The 21,881-nt window shown below is 32.6% G+C and overlaps 3 protein-coding genes across 4 annotated transcripts; 2 read left to right on the forward strand and 1 right to left on the reverse strand.

Annotated features, from left to right (window-relative positions):
- Positions 1 to 9,213: 9,213 nt before the first annotated feature.
- On the forward strand, positions 9,214 to 12,132 carry LOC100806845 (calcium sensing receptor, chloroplastic). 2 transcript variants are annotated; one of them, XM_003524457.5, is made up of 6 exons: positions 9,214 to 9,707; positions 9,804 to 10,049; positions 10,778 to 10,970; positions 11,141 to 11,282; positions 11,558 to 11,689; positions 11,810 to 12,132. In XM_003524457.5, exons 1-6 carry the CDS (start codon positions 9,471 to 9,473, stop codon positions 12,048 to 12,050), a joined length of 1,191 nt encoding a protein of 396 aa, XP_003524505.1. In that variant the 5' UTR covers positions 9,214 to 9,470; the 3' UTR covers positions 12,051 to 12,132. The 2 variants fall into 2 exon arrangements, with proteins under 2 accessions (XP_003524505.1, XP_006579720.1); XM_006579657.4 differs by having other exon boundaries at positions 9,229 to 9,707; positions 9,825 to 10,049.
- A 1,453-nt stretch (positions 12,133 to 13,585) lies between these two features.
- Positions 13,586 to 17,170, forward strand: LOC100806315 (cell growth defect factor 1-like protein). Its single transcript, NM_001255642.3, has 5 exons — positions 13,586 to 13,936; positions 14,069 to 14,154; positions 15,347 to 15,729; positions 16,613 to 16,689; positions 16,785 to 17,170. The coding sequence occupies exons 1-5, from the start codon at positions 13,878 to 13,880 to the stop codon at positions 16,933 to 16,935; spliced, it is 756 nt and encodes a 251-aa protein (NP_001242571.2). The 5' UTR covers positions 13,586 to 13,877; the 3' UTR covers positions 16,936 to 17,170.
- Positions 17,171 to 18,297: 1,127 nt separating this feature from the next.
- Positions 18,298 to 20,469, reverse strand: LOC100795354 (tetraspanin-11). The gene is made up of 2 exons (XM_003525585.5): positions 19,490 to 20,469; positions 18,298 to 18,780 (listed from the first exon to the last, which is right to left on the reverse strand). Exons 1-2 carry the CDS (start codon positions 20,147 to 20,149, stop codon positions 18,460 to 18,462), a joined length of 981 nt encoding a protein of 326 aa, XP_003525633.2. The 5' UTR covers positions 20,150 to 20,469; the 3' UTR covers positions 18,298 to 18,459.
- Positions 20,470 to 21,881: the final 1,412 nt, after the last annotated feature.

A 21,881-nucleotide genomic window follows, 5' to 3' on the forward strand; every position in this document is an offset into this window, starting at 1 on the left:
TCAATCTTGTGAAATAAGTTATTGATAATGTTGATGATGTTGAGTTAACACATTGGCTATATTCTTAACTTTGAGTCTGAGTCCTCCAAAAGAGGCTTCAAGAACAATTAACATGCCAGTTTAGCAAGAACATGGTAAATGATTTTGACAGCTCAACAAATTAATACTATCCCTTACGGACTTATTGTAATTCCATTTTCCCAAGTTGTTTTACGTAATAATTGGACCATTTTATTACCGAGTATAGTTTCTATAGCAAGAATAAACAGAAGTCATAAAAGAAACTATGACATTACATGATTACATAGTTTTGCAATCCAACTACAACGTTTCACCGATTCATGCCTCTCCCCTGAAAAATTAATCTCCCTAAGGTTATTTTCTTGTCCGCAAAGGAAACCAAAAATAAGAAGAGCAATCTTTTCTTTATACTTCTCCCACCTACTCCGGGCAACTAAACACGGATACCACATAATTAAGGAAAAATCTCAAGGTATTTTCAGAGTTAATTTAAAATTTTATTGAACAATATTTTAAGTTCAATCCAATGACATAAAAACTTTCATTGAAAGACATTACTATTTACATATTATGTTTGTGTATTAAAAGAAACTATAAGTTATCTTCACACCATCATGATCTAGACTAATCTCCATATGACACGTTAATTATTTCTCGTAACTTGAAAATTTAGTCGTATTACAGAGGTTGATCCAGACCATAAATAGATAGGGTCCAAAACTACCTAGTATTTTCCCGTGTATTAATTCTCCTTGTTTTATGGAATTCCATACGAGGGTGGTTATCAGTTTACATGCATACGAAAATCAGGGCATGATGGTACTTTGACACCTGTTACTAGAAGGCGATTTCTTATGGAGCTATGGTTCAAGTTGCTGAAGAAAAATCCAAGGTAATGAGCTGATATAAGCAACTTTTGTTCTGATAAATATATTTGAAAACCAAACTCTTTGGCTATCAAGTACCCTCGAGGCAAAACTCCAACAGCCTAAAAACAAACTTCACACCTCAAAAGCCCGAAAACAAACAGAACCCACGTGTTTCTTTTAATTTCATACTCAAATTAAAAACTAGTATGGAACATTTGTCACATAATGGATGTCTTTGTTGTCATTTGTTAGTTCCTCCAAGTATGCTTTTATTCTCAATTATAAAAATAGCCTCTCAATTCTGGTGCACACTGCAAATTATCAGATGAATCAGTGGGTAGTTTTCTTGTTGGATTATCTAAAGTTCTGTTTATATACATTTAAAACCCTTTGCCAATCCTGATTTATATGTAAAATTTAATAGTAAATTTTTGTTTTGACTCTGTTGAATGACCAACAATTGCAATTACTGACACATCGCTAGTATAGTATGAGGTATATCACTATATGCTATCGAGTATATTACATAAAACAACGCTAATGACCGAATCTGATAGTACAGACGCGAGAAAGGATGCAATTGGGACAGAAATCATATGGGTTGATGCCAAGCTTCAATTATACCTGCTGTTGTAAGCAAAGTTCCTTTGTCTTACTTCCCTTAAGGCTATGATATTACACAATCCACAGAAGTTAATACCAAAACCTCAAATTTCCTACTGCGAAACTCTGTTTATATATATTGAATAAGCTACTTATTGCGACAAGAAGAATAATTCAAATAAAAAGTACATAAATCTGTGTACTAGTGGCTGGAGTCCCAGCTAATCGATCCATTTAAGAAGCCTAGAATGTTGGAATTAAATTCAATGTGTGGCAGCTTCTGCAATTATTAGAAGACTAAATTGTAATTTTAGTAGGAATTAAACTCATAACCTTTTATTTAAAAACAAATAAACAAAATCATTAAATACTTATTTTTTTTCTAGTTAATTTTTTAAATATTATTTTATATGTATTAGTGAAGACTTTTTTTTTTTCAAATTATAAAAGCTTATAAATTAAAATGAAATACTTAATATTTAAAGATATTTATTTTTGTTATAATTTTTTTTAAAATAAATTATTATATACAAAAATTATTTTATTTTCTATTATTATTTTTTAAAAAATTATTCAATTTAAAATAATATTTAAATAATCTAAAAAATTAAAAATTTATTTCCTTTTATAGTCAAAATAAAATTATGTATTATTTATATACATTGATAAATTTACATAATTTTTATAAATTACATAAAATAATTTATCTATTAATTTATCTAATTTTCTTTATTTATATAATTGGTATTGAAAAACTTATTTACTAAATAATTTTCATGGTTAAAACGAAAATATTAACACGTGCGTTTCCTAAAACATTAAATGTTAAAATTTATTAATTTATATAATTAGAATAAAAATAATTTATATATTAAATTAAATTTAATTAATTTTTATAATTTATATATTCATTTATGCAATTATATTGATTTATATAATTAGAGTAAAAATAATCTGTATATTAAAATAGTTCATAAAAATTTATGTAAATAATTTATATATTAATTTATGAAATTTAATTATAAATTGATAAAATAAAAATATTTAAACTATTCAAAATAAAAATATATAAAATGATATAAAATTAAATTAAATTTTTTTTATATTAAACATCTTTTTATTTATAATTTTTTATAATTAAAAATAAATTAATAACTCATTACTTATGATACATACAAGATAATGTTTATAAAGTTAACTAAATAAAATAAGTATTTTAGTAATTTATTACAATTTATCTGAATAAAAAAGGTCATGAGTTCAACTCTTATATAAGTGTCACATATGTGTCATGTTAATAACTTACATAAATTTTATGGCAACACCAATGCATCGTATCAAAGTTAATGTTTGACTTTAAACGATCAAGTAAGGATTAAAATTGATTATTTTGATAAATATAAAAACTAAATGTGCTAATTTAGAAATAAGAGACCAAGATCATGAATTTGACATGAGAGAGGACCAAAACTATAATTTAATCTTATTTTTCCCTCCTTCATCATAAGTTTTGCACTTGGAAAAAACATTATCCGAATAAGTTTTGCATTTGATTTTGCAATGTAGCATTAATGGATTTTTTTTCCACCAATACCCCTAATAAATGTTATTTTTTGAATCTAATATTAATATTATTGTGTTTCATTTATTTAATAAAGTTAATTTTATAAAATTATCACTCTCTATCATTCATTTATTAATTTTTTGTGGTCTGTGTAAATAGTATAGGCTTTAATAAAGTGAAATATTTTAGAATTAAAGTTAAAAGCTTAAGGGTATAATTATTATTCAAATTAATGTGTAAAGACCAAAGAAGTATTTTTAATCCGCTAAGATGTGATTTTGGTTGATTATATTTTTGTCTTGCTCTTTTATGTTTGCCCAATGCACTTAACATGGTCCTTCCCTCCATTAATTTCATAATGTGGTGTTAATTTTATTATTTTATTATGATTAAAAATTACGGAAAATTGTTATACTCTAAATTTAATTAAATTTTTTAATACCTATCAAATGCTTCAGACAAGTAATTCTTTATGGTTTTGATCTGATAGAAAATGAATTGTAAAAAATATAATGAAATAATACTAATAAAATTAACAGTCACATTGTTATTTAATAGATAGAACAATCATTTTGAGTTTTTTCGTAAACATAAAAAATCTTATTAAAAAAACATTAAAACATAAATGACCTAAAAAAATGTAAAATCGTACCAAATGAAAATGATATTTCAACATTTTTTGGACCGACTAAATTATAAATATTATAAATTAGGTTTATAAACAATGAGTGATAGTTCCTATAGTAGAAGTCATGAAGACCTCTCTTCTCCCTCAACATTTGACAAACTTGGAAAGACTAACCTTCTTAATTATACAATCATTCACTTAAAATGAATTCAGTTCTAATTAATTCATATACTCTAGAAGTGTTTAATTTAACAATGCGAAATTTAATGAAATAGAAATAAAGCAAATCTCGAGAGCTTGTGACAATTGTACAAGATTCTTAAATTCAGATGATTAATTTGTGTTATCATTGTACGCTGAGATGAAGACCCTTGATCAAGCATCACTAAGCAATTGTCTTTAAACTCGCATCAATATTTGTAACAATTTATAAATTGATTGAAGATGCATCATGCACCATATCCATGCGTCATGCGTGCATGAGAGAACGAGCAGCACAAAACGACGTTGCATAGAACTAAGGAAATGCTCTTGAGTATTGATAGTGATAGATTAATAACCTATACTCTACTCTAATCCCCTAGCTCTTCCCAGTCGTTGTCACAAGAGTAGTCGAGAACCACTAGACATTAATGCAAGCACTAAGTGATTAGTAGCTCTACGTTAATTACCATGTTCTTGTTCCACTCAATATTTGGTTGGAAACCTTTTTATTTAACAATTTAGAAAGAAAGAGGAGAAGACAGAGAATGATTTCTTCTTCTTTTTTCTTCTATATTAGGAATTTCAAAAGAAAAAAAAAAGTGATTTATAATTTTTAATTCATACTAATTAATTTATCATTGCATTTAGAAAAAAATATACAATATATTATTTAGATTTTCCTTTTAACATGTTACTAGTATAATTTTTTTTACGTAATTTTTATAATAACTAGTATTTTAATTTATGTATCGTATAAGATAGAAATATTTATTTCTATATAATTACATATAATTCATAATAAATAAATATTTTTATTCATATATTATATTGTTATTAAAATTCATAACAAATAATTATTTACATATGAAGATTATGTTTTACATTTATAGTAAATAATTCATAGTGTGGTATAAGATTATTTTTAAGTTTTTTTTTTGTTTCCTACAAGTTTTTTCCTTTGGAGATAATTATATTTGAGATATAATTAAACACTAAATATGAATATTTCTTTTCCCAGAGATTTGAACCTTTTGATTTGGTTCATCACATTATGAGAGACTAATCCCTTCTAATAAATCTAACCTTTGTTATTTTTAAGTTTAATTGTATAGATAGTTAATTAAGAAAAGATATTTGTTTCAGATGATCCTAGAGGGTTTTTTTTTTATTAATTACGAGATAATATCATAAATGCACGCATATTCTAAAGAAAAAGAGAGAACAGTAAAAAAAAAGTTTGAAAATGATGATGTGACTGGGAATAGCACTTTCTAAATTAAGTATTTAAATTTATTGTATAGAATAAATGTAAAAAAAATTATATATATATATATGATAGCTAAACTCTAAAAACTATCAGTATTCCAATTGGTCAAGCAGGCTAAAGAGTAAGAACTCCAGCCATCTAAATGGCACTGTATGGCAAACGAATTGAATCTGAACAACTTATGATTCTTTCTCTCTCTCTATATGTGTGATATATATAAGAAAGAATATTGGAAGGAAAGAGAAACTCCCGAGGATGCACAAAGCTGACCTCTTTCTTCTTACACCCAGCATTTATTCTTGTACACTTAGCATTTAGGGTGAAAAATAAAAAACATTCTTATGTATGACCTATACATATTGTCAATCCGTAAGGTCATTACGGATTCACAATTCGTAAGACCATGGACCTTTGCGACAAGGTTGGTGGCGACAAAGTACGCAAGTGGTGTTAGAGGGAGACACTCCACGGCAAGGTTGGAGCGTAGGGAGACACTCTACGGCGAGGTGTGAGGGGGAGGCGCTCATGCGACGATGAGGAAGGAGGAGGTGACCTCATGCGATGATGAAGGAGGTGGCGGTGATCTCACACGACGATGAAGGAGCTGGCAGTGACCTCAGTAGCCTCGAGCGACTCCCGTGTGGTGATGTTATTGAGCGAGACCAGAGGGAGGGCGATGGCCATGAAGGAGGTGGCGGTGATGCGGCGCATCGGAGGTTGGAGCAACGGGTGGTGGTGGTGGTGAGGTTGGAGTGAAGGGCGATGACAGTGGTAAGGAGGTGGCGGTGCTGGGGTGTGACAGAGGTGGCATAGCGGAGTTGGTGAGGAGGAGGTGGGAAAGGTAATGGCCTTACGGATTTGCCATCATGGATTGCAAATCCATATAATTCATACGGATTCATAATCCAATTGTTTTTAAAAAGGGGTAATTTTGAAAAAAATGAAAAAGTGTTGGATGTACAAGAAAAGCTTTGGGTGCGCAAAGTAATTTCCACAAAGCTGTGGACTAGGTTCATGCATGTCCAGGTCTCAAGTCCAATAATAGTCAGGGCGGTGGCAACTGTAAGGCCCCAGTTGCCTTAGGCCCCCAAATCATTTAAGGTCTCAAAAAAACTTCATACTATTTTAAAGTATATTTATTATTAAATTAAATTATTATATAGTATATTTTATATTACTGTTTATTAGTAAGATTATAGTTTTAAAATTTTATTAATTGAATAACTAAAAACTATGTAAAATTTAGTACCCATCCTCTAAAATAAAATGCTATAACGCGTGGTAAAGTAATCAAATTATTGGTCAACATAGCATTAGAACTACAGACCTAACTACACTAAATCCAATCATTTTTTATCATATCTATATTTATTTCATTTTATTTATCTTATTATTATTACTATTATCACGGACTTGTTCGGTCCAAATTTACATTTCAAGTCAAATACACACCGGATTTTCTGCCAAAATCTAAAGCAAGCGTGTTCATCGAGTAAATAAATTTTTATTGAGCCTAAAATTAGTGTATAAATCCCGCCATTGGTTAAATTCGACATTTATCACGGTTGGATTTGGTTAAATTGTACATGTTAGTTTTGTGTAATTTTTTTTTAATCCAATCCAAACCAATGAATTGAGTTAATTAGGTATACATATTTAAAAATATTTTTTTATTTTGTACCAAAAAATTAGAATAATCATTTGTTTTTACCTAAAACTTTATAATTATATAATGACTAAATGTACTCAAAAGAAATCAAATTTTGATCATATTTAACTAATAGAATAAATGATTTCAATGCTAATACGATATTTTAATTTTAGATAAAAATAAAGTATTATATTAACATAAAAAAACATAAACAAAATCATGAAAGAGATAAAAACAACAACTTAAAAAAATCATATGTGATTTAATTTAATAAATTATATGAGTTAAAAATTAAGGTGTTTTATATTTAATAATTAATTTATATATAATAATAAATTTAATTATATGATATAGGTTGGATCGAGTTAAAAAAAAAATATTTCTTAACTTTTTTATGATTTGATCTTAATTGAGATAGATCTAATACATCAAAAATCTAACTTTGTATATTTGGACCTGAACTCCCGAATATCCCTAAAATCCTATATAGATGTATCTCGAAATGATTGATATTAATACAGTACAAACTAGCCTTGATAACATAGGATTATTTAGTTTGAGAAAATATTTTCTATTTTCATTTTCTGAAAATAATTTTTATTTTTAAATGTCACCGTGTTTTCAATTGAGTTGTTGACGTTCTAGTCAAAATTCCAAAAACGTCAATTTTTATTGTTTTCAAAATTCCATTGTTTTTTAAAATCATTTTGAAAATTTGAACTATACATATTTTTAACCTTGTTTTCTATTTTCGGAGAAAATGGAAATAGAAAATCGGCAAACTAAAACAACCCTATAACTCCACATTTTCAGAACAACTGCATGGTACTGGAATGCAATTCAATGCAATCTAGGTAGTGGAATTTGACCCCCAAAACTTATTATATCATTTAACCAAAGTTGAAAAAAAAAATACTCATTAACCTTTTTGTCATGCTTCATTAATTTTGAGAATTTGCGTGGTAAGGAGGGTTACATGGTGTTGAATTTGGACCTTCAAAAGGCGTATGATAAGGTGGAATGGGATTTTACTCTTGATACCCTCAGCAAGGTTGGTATTCCGCCTTGGATGGCTAATGCCATTCATGTTCATATGTCTTCCACATTTATGGCGATTAATTGGAATGGTATTCCCTTTGATTCTTTCACCCCCATGTGTGGGAGAAGATAGGGGGACCCGTTCTCTCCCTATATATTTGTGTTGTGTATTCAGAGATTGGCACATCTCATCCAAGATTCAGTTCAGAATGGTAACTCGCATCCATTCTCGGTGGGTTAATGTCTCACACTTATTCTTTGCGGATGATCTGATTTTGGTGGCTGAAGCTTCAGTGTAGCAGCTGGGGAAGTCAACCAGATATTAAACCCTTTTGCTAATGCATCTAGCCAGAAGATCAACATGAGCAAATCAAAGGTTCTCTTCTCAACTAATGTCTCATAAGCTAAGGTGAGGGAGCTTAGTCAACAGCTTCAGGTGACTATTACTAATAATCTTGATTCCTATTTGGGTTTCCTAGTATAGGATCATAAGAGAAATGAGTAGCTGTTTAAACCCCATATTAGAAATATCTGGCGAAAAATTACTAGCTGGAAAGCTAAGATCCTATCCACGACTGGCAGGGTAACTTTGGCACAAGCTTGCTTGTTTAATATTCCTGCATAGGTGCTTCAAGCGTCCAAGTTGCCAGTCTTGGTGTGTAAAGACATTGAGAAAATTTGCAAAGATTTCATTTGGGGTAGTGATGTGAACCTCAAGAAGACACATGTTATCTCTTGGGAGTCTATATGTCAACCTAAAGACAAAATAGGTCGATTAAATTCAAACATATATTTCTTGAGCCTAATCTAGCTCGACAAGGTCATAGTAGCCCAAATAAATTAAACCCAATTCTATTTAGTCAATATCTTTTTAGTCTAACTTGACTCCATTGGCAGACCAACAACGAGTTAAGTGTATGTTTGATTCTGTGTTACTATCCATTAAACATGCGTTCATCTCAGTCAAACATGGGTTATGTTGTTGAACGAGATGTTTAAGTAATTCCTTTTACGTGATTTTGTTTAAAACATGTGCATCTCCTTTAACGCTACTCTGAGTAGCTTATATAGATCCGACAAAATCGATTTTCGTTGAATATTTTTTTTCTGATTTCCAATTTTGTCCCTCTTTCACCTACCCATTCTCAATCGCGTGCGTCTCATGGGAAGGAAAAGTTGAGCAGAAACACACTCACCACGTGTAATAAAAAGAGTACGAGCAACGAACTACACAAGACTTGAAAGCCTTGTAAAGAGCTTTAGATTTTAGAATCAAAACACAAGACTTTAGCTTTAGATCAATTTTTTATATTTATTATCTAAAACAAAAATATATTAATATATAATCAAGACTCAAACTGGCACAAGTGTCTATTCCAAGTTGGATATTAGAATTTTCCTTTGTCCACCAAAGAGCATGCCATGTGGAGTGGTGATAGTTTTGGAGCCTCAAATATAGATGGTGCATAGGTGGACATAAAAAGCAATGAAAACTCTGGCAGCCCTTTGGATTTTGGCCACACATCTCTGATCACTCTATAGACCACTTCGTTGATCTATCATTCTTCATCAACCAACCAGCCTCCAAAGTCAGTGAATAGTGAGTGAGTGAGTAGCAGCTAGCAATGGAAATTACTGCCATGGCTTCTTCAGCTACTCCTCCACGACCTTCTCTTCCAACTCCTTCCACTTCTCCACACACAGTAGTCACCACCACCTTTAGCAAACCTCAACTCAGACGCTCTCACATAGCACTACCAACTTCAACCACCATTTCATTGCTCGCTCTCTTCGCCCCTCCAAACGAAGCCAAAGCCGCTGTCAGCATCGCCAAGGACCAGATTGTCTCTTCTCTCACCCAAGTAATTCTAACAAATTCCACGCATACCCATTAGCCAGAAGGAATATAATTTCATTTATTTATTTATTTTAGAAAAAAATTCTAAATTTATTTATAGGTGGAGAAAACGCTGGATCAGGTTCAGGAAATGGGTTCGGGTGTGCTGGACACGGCACAGCGTGTTGCTGAAGTGATAGGGAACGCTTTGAAGCCTGGCATCGAAACGGCGTTGCCGATAGTGCAGCAGGCTGGAGAAGAGGCCTTGAAAATTGCTTCCCCTGCCATCTCCGAAGCTTCCAAGAAGGCCCAAGAAGCACTCCAAAGCTCCGGTGTTGATACTGAACCTGTTATCACTGCTGCTAAGGTTTTATTCCTCAACTTTCTCTTTCTACTTTATTTGAGCCCAATTTCTGTGGTTAAGCTTTGTTTCATAGGAACATTTGTTGTATGATTGTATCCGCACTAACTGAACTATAGATATTTGCATTGTTGATGTGTACTAAATAATTTTTTGGGATGCAAAAGCATTCCCCTTTTGTGGTTTTAGTGGTTGGAAAATGGAAACCAATCATGGGTTTTGAGGTCCATTTTTCTACTTTTAGTTGTGCCTGCCAATTACACCCTAATAAGTTTGGATAAACCATTATTATTATTTTTTTAATTTTACTCTCCTAAAATGAAGAGATGCATTTCAGAGGATAATGGGTTTAATTTCTATACAATTCGAACCTATAAAAAATCATGATACATATGACTTTTAAGATAAGTAAAAATCAATAAACTTAAGCTAATGACAATTTGTAATTAAATTACAATGTAAATATCCTTTACACTGTCGCTGTATAAACTATTTACTTTTTTTTATTCGTTATATACTTATATCTTATATGTGTGCATTTTATTATAATTTTAACAATTGATTTAATCAATAGTTATAACTGAGGCTTTGTAGAACAATTGAACTTGCGTAGGCCAAGTACCCAATAAAAGACTTGTCTCAACTTTCAGAAAGTTTTCACCATTTTGGTAATTTGCTTGACATTTGAAGAACCAAGTTTATCAACTTGATCAGGATACTCTCTTTGATTTCAGACAGTGGCAGATGCTGCACAACAAACAACCAAGGTGATTGAAGTTGCCAAGCCAATAGCTTCCTCAACCGTCGAAACCATATCTTCTTCAGACCCTACTGTGATTGCTGGAACAGCAGGAGCACTATTTGTTGCTTACCTCCTAATTCCTCCTATCGGGTCTGTCATCTTGTCTAATCTTCGTGGTTACAAAGGTACCTTAGACATGATTTGATGCAAATTACCGTGTTTCTATGGTTGAACAAAACTGTTTCATATTGATGAATTTTGAATCCCCACAACCTCATTATGGAGTAACTAATGTTAGTTTTTGTTTTATCTTTCTTTAACCGAGTCTAACACTTCTGCTTCTATTACTTTGTAGGAGACCTAACTCCTGCTCAAGCCCTTGATTTGATATCTACACAGAACTACGTTTTGATTGATATTAGGTCAGAGAAAGATAAGGACAGGGCTGGTATCCCTCGCCTTCCCTCTAATGCTAAAAACAGGATGGCTGCCATTCCGTAAGTGTTACTCATACTAAGGAGTTCTCTCATTTAGTTTATCTAAAAGTTAATTTTAACTCATGCAGAAATTAGTTTTAGCTTAGAAGACAAATTTATTTCATTTTACCTTCTTATTTTCTTCGTCAATAAGTATTTGTGGAAAAATTTAAATCAGGGTCTAAAACTTTAGCTTTTGAGTTATTTCCTTATCTACTACCAAGCACTTACTAGGACAAAAAAATAATCAAAACTCTATCATGATACACCCACTATCACTTGTTGTGGCCTTTCAGTTTGGAAGAACTGCAAAGCAAGCTCAGGGGGCAGGTCAAGAATGTTAAGAAATTGGAAGCTGAAATAGTCGCTTTGAAGATTTCATATCTCAAGAAAATCAACAAAGGCACCAATGTTGTGATCTTGGACTCGTGAGTTCCCTTCCATGTCTACCCTATTTTAACCATCCAAGTTTGCTTTTCATCATTTTCACTTTGTGGTGGATTCTGTTCTTCTTCATATCAACTTATATCCTTTTGTGATAATATTAGGTACTCGGACGTAGCAAAAACAGTTGGAAGAACGCTAACCAGCCTTGGCTTTAAGAACACATGGATTGTTGCTGATGGATTCTCTGGGAACAAAGGGTGGTTGCAGAGTAGATTAGGAACAGATTCGTATAACTTCTCGTTTGCAGAGGTGCTGTCACCGTCTAGGGTCATCCCTGCGGCTGTGAGAAGTTTTGGCACAACCAGCCAATCTAGCACGAAGCTTCTTCCTGGGGCTGACTAACTTTTTTCTGTTCTAAAATCTTGTGCAAATAGAAATTCACTCTTGTGCATGCTTGAGTCATCCAATATATTTATTTTGATTATTTCCCATAATTATTTCATCAATGTCTAAGTCTTTTATTTCCAACCTTTTTCCCTCTGTGGGTGTTTTGAGTGGCTACGGCTACGTGGTCTTCCCCTAAGTTGCAACGACTGTGGAGAATGCCAAAAGGTTGAAGTTGATGATGTTTAAGTGGGTGTGTGTTTGATTTAAAACTGGAAGGTTTCCAAACAGCCGTTGAATCAAAAGCTTCAAATTCTTAATTCTCACAAGACATATATAAGAATGTGTGTCCGTTCAATCTAATATTAAACCAAGGGGTTGGAGTTGAAATCCCAACTGTACCACTTTGTGTATTTGAGGAATGGTTGATTGATGACTTGATTGCGAATGAGAGGATATTTAGAAATGTAGTTTAATTGAAATCTAAAACACTAAAATGGTGATGAGTTTTCGGAGGCAGAGTAACTTAATTAGTCTAATTGAAATGCAGGCGAGTTGGAAGTTGAGTTTATGATGTAATAGCAGCCTTTGCCTTGTTCGAGGCAACTGCTTTTAACTAATAGTTCCAGGGTCTCTACCCCTCGTATGATTTTTTATGTAAGCCTTGTGTCCCATTGCAATAATTAAAAGAAATTAATTGTATGTGCATTTGAAGATAAAACATCTAAAAGGTCATGTTTACTAGAGTGATAAGAAAGAAATATTTTTTTAAGATTAAAATTTTAAAATTACTATAATATCTCTATAAGAAATTAACTAAAAGAGAAGAAACAATCTTTTTTGTCCTAAATTAATATTTTTTTTGTACGTGGAGCTAGTTCATTCTAGAAAAAATAAGTGAGTATGTTAACAAAAGTGAATTACAATGGTACTATTTATTTTCATATAATTAAAATTCATACAAATTAATTTTTTAACATACAAATTATTTCAATTGTATTTTTTCTTATAAAATGGTTAAAAAATCCTAAATTAATTAAGTGTATTTTTTTATCAAGAAAAAAATGTAATTAAAAATAATGGAAGACTCATAGCCAAAACCTGCAACAGATCTAACCAAAAACGCAATAGAACTATCAACCTACAATCAGAGCCCGATTTGAAACCCCGAAACATCCCGTTGCCGCTACGCAATCCGCCGCAGGACCTCCTAGCACCGCTTTCTGTCCACCGTCGCGAACCCTGAACCGCAACCTCTTACTCTTCGCACCACCGCAAGTCCATACTCCTTTCTTTCTCGTTTTGTTGTTCCCGACGCACCATGTGCTACTGGTTTTGCTTTAATTTGGGATGAATGAAGTAGAGTAAAACAAAGATAGTGGCGATGTTAAAATAATTATTCCAGAATTTAAATGTTAAGAGAATACCAAATTTTTAAACGAAAAAATAAAAAAATAACTAATTGATATATTTTGAAAATATAAATAATAAAACTAAAATGGCGACAAATCAATAAGAAAATATATTTAGTAATAATCAAACAGTACTACATTAAAGAGATTAAACATAATATATAATTTTGTTAAGAAATAAGGAGGTTTGTTGTAGTTTGCGCACGGGTGCGTAGTGCGTACCCTAGCAGGAAGTGGATTACAAGTATTCTGTTATCGTTATTCCTCTTCTTCTTCTTATTGCTCCACCCTGCCTGGTGGAACCAAACGAAGAAGACGTTCGGTTTTCCCTCTGCTTTTCGAACTTTCCATCGACTCCACCATGCTATTCAATTAGGGTTAGGAATTAGGGCTTCTTCTTGTTTTCGCTCCGTTAATTTCAACAACGGCCAACATGGTTGTTCTCTCGCTTTCATCTCCCAGCCTCTCCACCGCTCTCCTCGCAAAGAAGCTGTACGCTGCCACTCTCTCTCTCTCTCTCTGTTTCCTTTGCGCGATTGGCTTTAATTTTCAAATTTATCTGTGTTTGATTTTATTCTATTTGTTTCGGTTTCGTCCATAACCCATAAATTTGGGTTTCTTTAGGCCTCCCCGAGAACACACGGTGAAGCTAGCGACCTTTCGCAACAATTCATTTCGCTTTAGATGCGCGGTGGACACGCCCTATGGAGGTATCACCTCAAGCCTCTCAAATTTATTCATTTAATTAAACACCCAACTCTATCAATTGTATAACATTTTTTTCCTATTAATAAGATAGTCGCGAGCTGGTAAATTTGCTTTCTTAGTTAGGTTTCGCTATTGTACATCATAATGTGTTTGTTTATTCACTGGGTTGTTTAGGCTTCAATTCAGTTGTCCACTCTTTTAGTTTTCTAGTCCTTGCTTAAGCTTCTGATTTTTTTATTTTTTATTTTTAGCTTAAGCCAGGTTCCCTTTTGTGCATAAGTAAAAGGAAAATCCAAGGTAGGCTTTGCTTTGCTTTGGTAGGGAAATGGGAATTTGAGATGGATTGTATTCCTATTTATAGGACTTCCAATAACAAGTCATCCTCTGTTCTCCCCTCTCCTCTCTTCCCCTTCAGATGTAACTGTTATACTCGAACTTTGACATTTAATATGAATTAATACAGTTTTCCTTTTTCAATATATTAATTACTAAAATGTTTGGAATTTTCAGCAATGTTCCTGAACTATTTCAGATGTATTACTGTTTTCTGACTAAATACATGGTGAGAAATAAAGAAAAGTAATGAATGTCACTGTTAATTGATCTGGCAAAAGCCCAAGTTAAGGTGGACGGCACTTATAGAAACATTCACCAGAAACTTCATCTCTAAAGGTTGAGGTGAGACACAATGGTTGGGAAATAAGGTAGTGTTGATTCACCAAAAAAATAAACACTACAGTTTCATTGTCTATGAGTTTTTGTGGGATGTAACTGTCTCTCTGTTTAAGGGGAGCTTGGTCGTCTTGATTAGATGGGGTGGGGCATATAGGTATGAGTATTCAGTCAGGCTTGAGTCGATTAGATACATAAATATTTCTGTCTCAACTCTTGAGAGATATCTTTTGCACCTAGTAGTAAAACTTTGGCTCTAGAACTTGATCCAATGTACTGCATGCCTTTACTAAGTACTATTCCCCTTCTTATAGCTAGTTGAATGATTTGAAAAGGTCTGATAACTTTTAGGTCATTGGTCATTGTCTGACAGCTGAAGTTTAACTGAACTGGATCATGATTCATATTAATTCGTAAAGTCTGCATTTGTGCTACTTAGTTTATTTTTATGTTTATTATTTTCCACCTTGTGGATTAAACTATTGTTATGTGTATTTATATGTAATTCTTCTCTGCCCGCAGGGAATGCCCAAAAATTCCCTCGAATCAATGTCTGGAATCCTTACCGACGCCTTGGTATTAGCCCTGATGCCTCTGAAGAAGAAATCTGGGGATCAAGAAATTTTCTGTTGCAACAATATTCTGGGCACGAGAGGAGTGAAGAATCAATAGAAGCAGCTTTTGAAAAAATATTGATGGCAAGTTTCGTACAGAGGAGGAAAACAAAAATTAATTTGAAAAGCAAGTTGAAAAAGAAAGTAGAAGAGTCTCCACCATGGGTGAAGAACTTGCTAAGCTTTGTTGAACTTCCACCAACTGAAGTTATCCTCAGAAGATTGTTTCTCTTTGGCTTCATGGGTGGCTGGAGTATTATGAATTCTGCTGAAACTGGACCTGCTTTTCAGGTTTGCTCTGAATTTCTTATGTTTTTCACTTCTCTGTGGTGTATAATCAAATGCATAATTATTTTAGAATAAAACTGTATTTTATTTTTCAAAAAGAAAAAAAACTTTGTAGGTGTCATTTTCTATAAGAACATATGGATTGTGACAACCATAAATTTTAAAAGAGAACCAAATTATTTAATCAATAGGCATGTATTAACAGAGTTTTTCTCCTTACTGCTTGATTAAGTCAACTACCAATCTCTAGATTATACCCTTCACCCTTGCTTGAAAGGCTATAGGATGCCTGGTATACACAAGGTATGTCTTTGACTATCGTCAAAGGTTGCTTAGTAATTTCAGATTATGTCTTCTGCCTACCGGACTTTCAGGTTATGGTGTTTAGTACTTTAACCATCAAGCATAATTTTATTCTTAATTTGCAGCTTGGCCATTCCCATATTTAAGGTTTTCAGTATTTTCAATAAAGTGTCAATATTGTCTTTTTTGGTCTAAAACCCTGAGTATTATAAGTAGTCACTTTGGGTCCCAACTAATTCAAATAGAATCAGGTGGGGGCCCATTTAAGCGACACTGTGCTCCTTCTGTGTGCGTGCATACCCATTCATAAAAGACTTGAACTTGAGATTTTGCTTTCTACTTGGATCAATCAACTTCGGTAATATTACCATTGTCAATGCATGTCTACTTATCCTTTCATTTTTTCACAAGTGTTTTAAGACATATTAAGGTGATTATGTTCTACAAGATACATGTAATCAGGGAACATTACTGAAGACTTGAAGTAGTTGCATTGCTGTGCCTGTCTCTCCTCTTCCTCCTCTTCCTGCTTCCTTTGTGGCATGAATAGTTGCTTGTTGACTGAACTATTGTTTTGCTACAGGTGGCAATCTCTTTGGCTGCTTGCATATATTTTCTCAACGAAAAGACAAAGAGCTTGGCTAGAGCATTCATTATTGGGTAAGTGGTGTAACTTAATTCAACTTATGTTTTTCCTCTGATTTTTTACTATTCGCCATCACCGTCTACATTGTTTTATTTTTGCACTGTTATAGGTTTGGAGCTCTAGTGGCTGGATGGGTCTCTGGTTCATTGCTGGTACCTAATATTCCATCTATGTTGCTGCGGCCAACTTGGACACTTGAACTCTTAACGTCATTGGTAGTTTATTTGTTCTTGTTCGTTGCTTGTACTTTTCTTAAGTGAAGTGGAAACTATTCTTTCAACGTTATAGTCGGTGATGAGTTTATAGGTGATCAAACAATTTTTTTGTTTTTGTTGTTGTAGCGAGCCAAATTGTTTAGTGTCGTCTTTTTTTATGAAAACAATTGTCTGAGTTGCCAATATTCAGCAGATATATTATTACCGAGCCTTAACTCCTTGCCTAAATTTCCGTTGGTTACGGGGCAAGAAGTTCTTCCACCGTGGTTTGTGACTTCAATCTTATTCTTATTCTTCTGTTAATTTGTGACTAACTAGCATTAATCTTTAGGTTTATAATATCTTGTAATTTAATTTTTTTTTTGTAATTTATGTTTATAATATCTTGTAATTTAATCTTTAGGTTTATAATATCTTGTAATCTTTAGGTTTATCTTTATAATTTTTTTTTAATTCTTGTAAGTTATGTTTGTTTTATTTTTAACCCTTAAAATACTTTAGATAGTACTTTGAACATTAAAAAAATGTTGTAAGAATAAAAAAATAAAATAAACATAATTTATGAGGATTAAAATAAAAAATATATTAAAATATAAAGAATAAAAAGATATTGAAGTATAAATTTTATTCAGATGGAGGTGAATAACGAGTTCCTAACCTCCAATCGCCGATATTCCTTTCTCTGCCCGTAACTTGGTTGTTTGATTTAGAAATAACTTGTGCACAAATGGAATTTGTAGGCTGACGCCCGCAATATTTTAAATGCAATTTAAAGAAAGATGGAAAATGAATGAAGTAGTTGCTAGGATTATTAACTAGGTTTGTCGAGCAACAGTTATTGTATTGAAAGATTTATTTGGTGTTAACTTTCAAATGTTTAAGAAGCATTTTTAGTTTTTCAATATCAATTTTAAGGGCAAGGTATGTCGTTTAGGTAATTGAAAGATCACCATAGCTTGTTACTCGCATTTCAATTCTTGGACGAAGTTATATTTAATTCGTTCAGCTTTCACAATGTCCTTTATTAAAAAAAAAAGTTTTCACAATGTCCTTTATTAAAAAAAAAGTTTTCACAATGTCGATTCTTTTATTTACTGCAATTAATATGTCCATTCTTATTCTTTCAGAGTGAACTAATCTGATGTCATTTAAATGATTAATTTAATAACGTAAACTTGCATGATATCATGTATAAATAAATGAAAGATGCATGAATATGATAGACGCATGGGGAGTTTACGTAGAAAACATACGAACGCTAAACATTTTCTATTTATCTAGCGTTGATTGAAATCTTGAACCTGAACAATAATTGAAGAAACACAATACTACAAACTTAACCGATCTAAGCGCTAAATGCCACCAATGTTAAGAAATATCAGAGAAGTCGAATGACTAGATCCAACATACAAAAGCGCAAAGCCATACACACATAATACATGAAGCCTAAAAGCGACTGAATATACTTGAAACATAACTAATGAATTAATTAACCTAGATAGATATTCAAGACACAAAACTAGTTTTCTGCTTCATCAACATATATATATGCATGTATTAATTAATTAATCAAGGGATGGGTGTTTTGCGGTGGTTGCAGTGGGAGTGGGATCTGTTGTTCTTGATGGCGTAGCAGCCCAAGGCGTATATGGCGGTGACGAGCAGAAGCACACATGCATTGAATACGGTGAGACGCTTCCACTGGTTCCTTATGTTGGCCAGCACTCCTCCCTTGCATGAATTGCAATCGTAGCACAGTTTCTCCCGCCTATTGTTCCAAGTGTTGCAGTCACTATTATTATTCACTGCTGGACCCTTCTTTGGCACTTCCCAGAACGTAGCATTCTTCATTATGAATCCACAATACGCTGGTGGCTTACAGCACCCAGCCTGACCAAATTAAATAACAAATTAATTAATTAAGTAACCGCTACGTATATATAGAGAGAGAACCGGAAATTCAAATTAATATATTTGCATGTCACAACCATACTCATTAATCACTAGATTTCCTTTCTTTAATTTCTTATTAAGACATCCATTTCAAAAATTTTAGAGTACTCCTTTCAAAGACTCCTTTATTAAAAAGCCACATTTTTATATTTTATTAGCCAAAAATTAAATAAGAATTAAAGAATAGCAAGTTTGAAAAAATCAGAGCGTAATTCAGTGTTCGTTAGTTCAATTCTTGCAACAATTGTCCCAAGTATCATAAGACTTCTACAACGGAGCATTATTGCTCAAAATCTAAACAATAAAACTAAGTAACTATTACAAGAATCTAAACAATAAAAAATATATAAAAATTTATACACTGAACCATACATATAAAGTAGTTTATATATATATATATATATATATATATGTATAAACAAATTTATCATATACATGATATATGATACTTTGTAATCATAGATGATGGTGTAAATGCATGTATTATATATGTTATTCTGAAATTAGTTAAGTTAATAAATATAGATATTATAACATAACATGTTGAGAGAGAAATAAATTATGGACGTTGGTTGGATCTTTAAAATATAGATGTTTGTCTATCATTATTCTCAGTTACTTAAAAGGAAATCAAATAAGAGAGAACCTGGGTGGTAGAAAAGTGTTTGAAAATGAGAGAGTCGTTGTTGCGGCCGCCGTTGAGGGCGAGGTTCTGGCAGACGTGGGTGTCCATCAAACAACTCTTGACCTCGTCCCAGTTCTCGTTGTTAACCACGTAGCGCTGCAGCCATTGAGAGAAGTCGCCGACACGGTACTCGCCGTAGCCCTTGCCGGAAACCTGCCGGCCCACCTTCCTGTTGGTGACCAAGAGCGTGAAAACGGTGAAGAACGCCAGCCCCACGATTACCATGAACGTCACGAAGAGGTACGCGTAGAGTGCCCCGTTTACGCGGCACAGCGACCCCACGATTCCCAAGGCCGAGACCAGCACCACGAAGACGCCGCCAACAAGGAGCGGCACCTGCAGCACCTTCTGGCAGTCGGAGCCTCCGTGGACGTGGATGTAGACGGAGGAGCCCACGGCGGTGATGCCCAGCAGCAGGGACAGCACGTTGAGGGCGCCGACCACGGTGTTACTTATGCGGAACATGCTCGATCGGAACAAACGAGGATGTGATATGGTTGAGGAGACAAAAGCATGGAATGAGTAAATGAAGTTAGGGTTGTTGCATGAAAGAAGAGAAGAGGAGGTTGTGGATGGAATAGTAACTGTTTTATAAGTGGGAAGGAACGAAAGCGGTTGCATGGTGATGGTGTGGGGTGTCCTAGGTGGCACATTCTGGATAAACCACGTCAGCAATGTCAGTTATATTGTATGATTTCTCCTAGTCCACTATTGCCTTGGGTTGGGTCAGAAAGAATGGGCTTTCATTTCATTGTTCTCCTTAATTTTTTAAAGATTTTTTTTTTACTCTTTCATCTTTCTTTTTCATCAAGTTATAGTACTTTTTTTAATCTGACAAATATTTTTTTTTGTTGAATTAAAAATTTAAGTAAATTGAATTTCGGAGTCTCATCAAGTAAGAACATATCTTAATACTCACAAAAAAACTTACAAATAAGATATTTATAAATTGTTCATAAAAAGAATTTTTATATTGATAATAGAATCATCATGATCAGAAATTAATCTTTTAATCCTTACCGATTAAATTAATTTTTATTAGTTTTATTAGGGATGTCGGTCGAGTATTCTAACCCAATATTATTTTATATTACTTATGTTTGTATCTTTTTCTTCTTATGCCTATTCGTATAATGGTTTTCATTTTCCTTAATGTACACCTTAGCAGGAACGAGAGAAGAAAATTGATTAATAGAAATATAAGTATAATATATTATATATTGTAATAAAAAGAGAGATATAAAGATAAATGATGAATCTTAGTGGATATTTAAATTATTGGGTGCTCGGATTTAATTATTCAACAGAGAAATTGAAGAAAAGACAGGAACATCAATGGAGTTTTGCTCATGCTGATCATCGAAAATTTCGTCTTAATAGTTATAAATTTTAGTAATATTTTGGAAACCTATTAAAAACTTAACGTATGTTTGTTTCTCTTTTCAGTTTTTTATTTTATTTTAAATATTATTTGGTAAATAAGGTACGATAGAATTTATCATAAAGATTAATTGGTAAAATAAGATTAACGGGATCTATTTGTCATAAACTATTGATATATTAAAGCTTTAATAAAATAAAAGATAAGATATAGAATTTAACATCTCCATGTAAAAAAGGAAATAGCCTCCTATCTATACACACACTAAATCCTTTCTTCTACAACGTCCAAATAGCCTCCTAAATATAAACACACCAAATCCCTCCTTCCACAACGTACAATTCTCACTTGTGAGTTTCAAATTTCAACCTCAATATAATCCAAACACGACTAATTCAAGAATGATGAAGAAGACAAGCAACAAGATACGACACACTTGTATTAATGGATCTTCTTCTTCAGCTCCTATAAAATCACTTCCAAAAGAGTGTGTACCAACAATATTGAAAGCTTGTACAGAGAAGGGTTGCGGGAATTTTTCAATTATCCGAAAGGAAACATTAATTAGTGGCCTTTAGAACTGAAGATGGCAACTGAAAAGGGTCATATAGAAGCAAAATATGTGTATGGTATGATCTTATTCTGCTCCCAAGATGATGATTGATTTGAGAAAACAAGTGTATTATAAAATGTAGGAAAAAGGTAGAACAATTTGCAAAATCTTTATGGAAAAATAATGGAATGCTGGTGGAGTGTGAAGAAAGGTCGATGGATATTTCTAGACGATGCTTAATTATGATGCTGATTTATGTGAATATTGTCGATGGGATCATGAGTTAGATTATTTTTACCAGTTATTCGGTGTTCATTAGTACTATTCTTTTCAAATCATTGTTAATTTCAATGCAAGTTAATTACGTATGTTTTATTTTAAGAAAGTTAATTGCATAAGGATTTATTATAACTTTAGTT

Source organism: Glycine max, chromosome 5 (genome assembly GCF_000004515.6).
Source record: "Glycine max cultivar Williams 82 chromosome 5, Glycine_max_v4.0, whole genome shotgun sequence".
In the NCBI taxonomy this organism is placed as follows: Eukaryota; Viridiplantae; Streptophyta; class Magnoliopsida; order Fabales; family Fabaceae; genus Glycine; species Glycine max.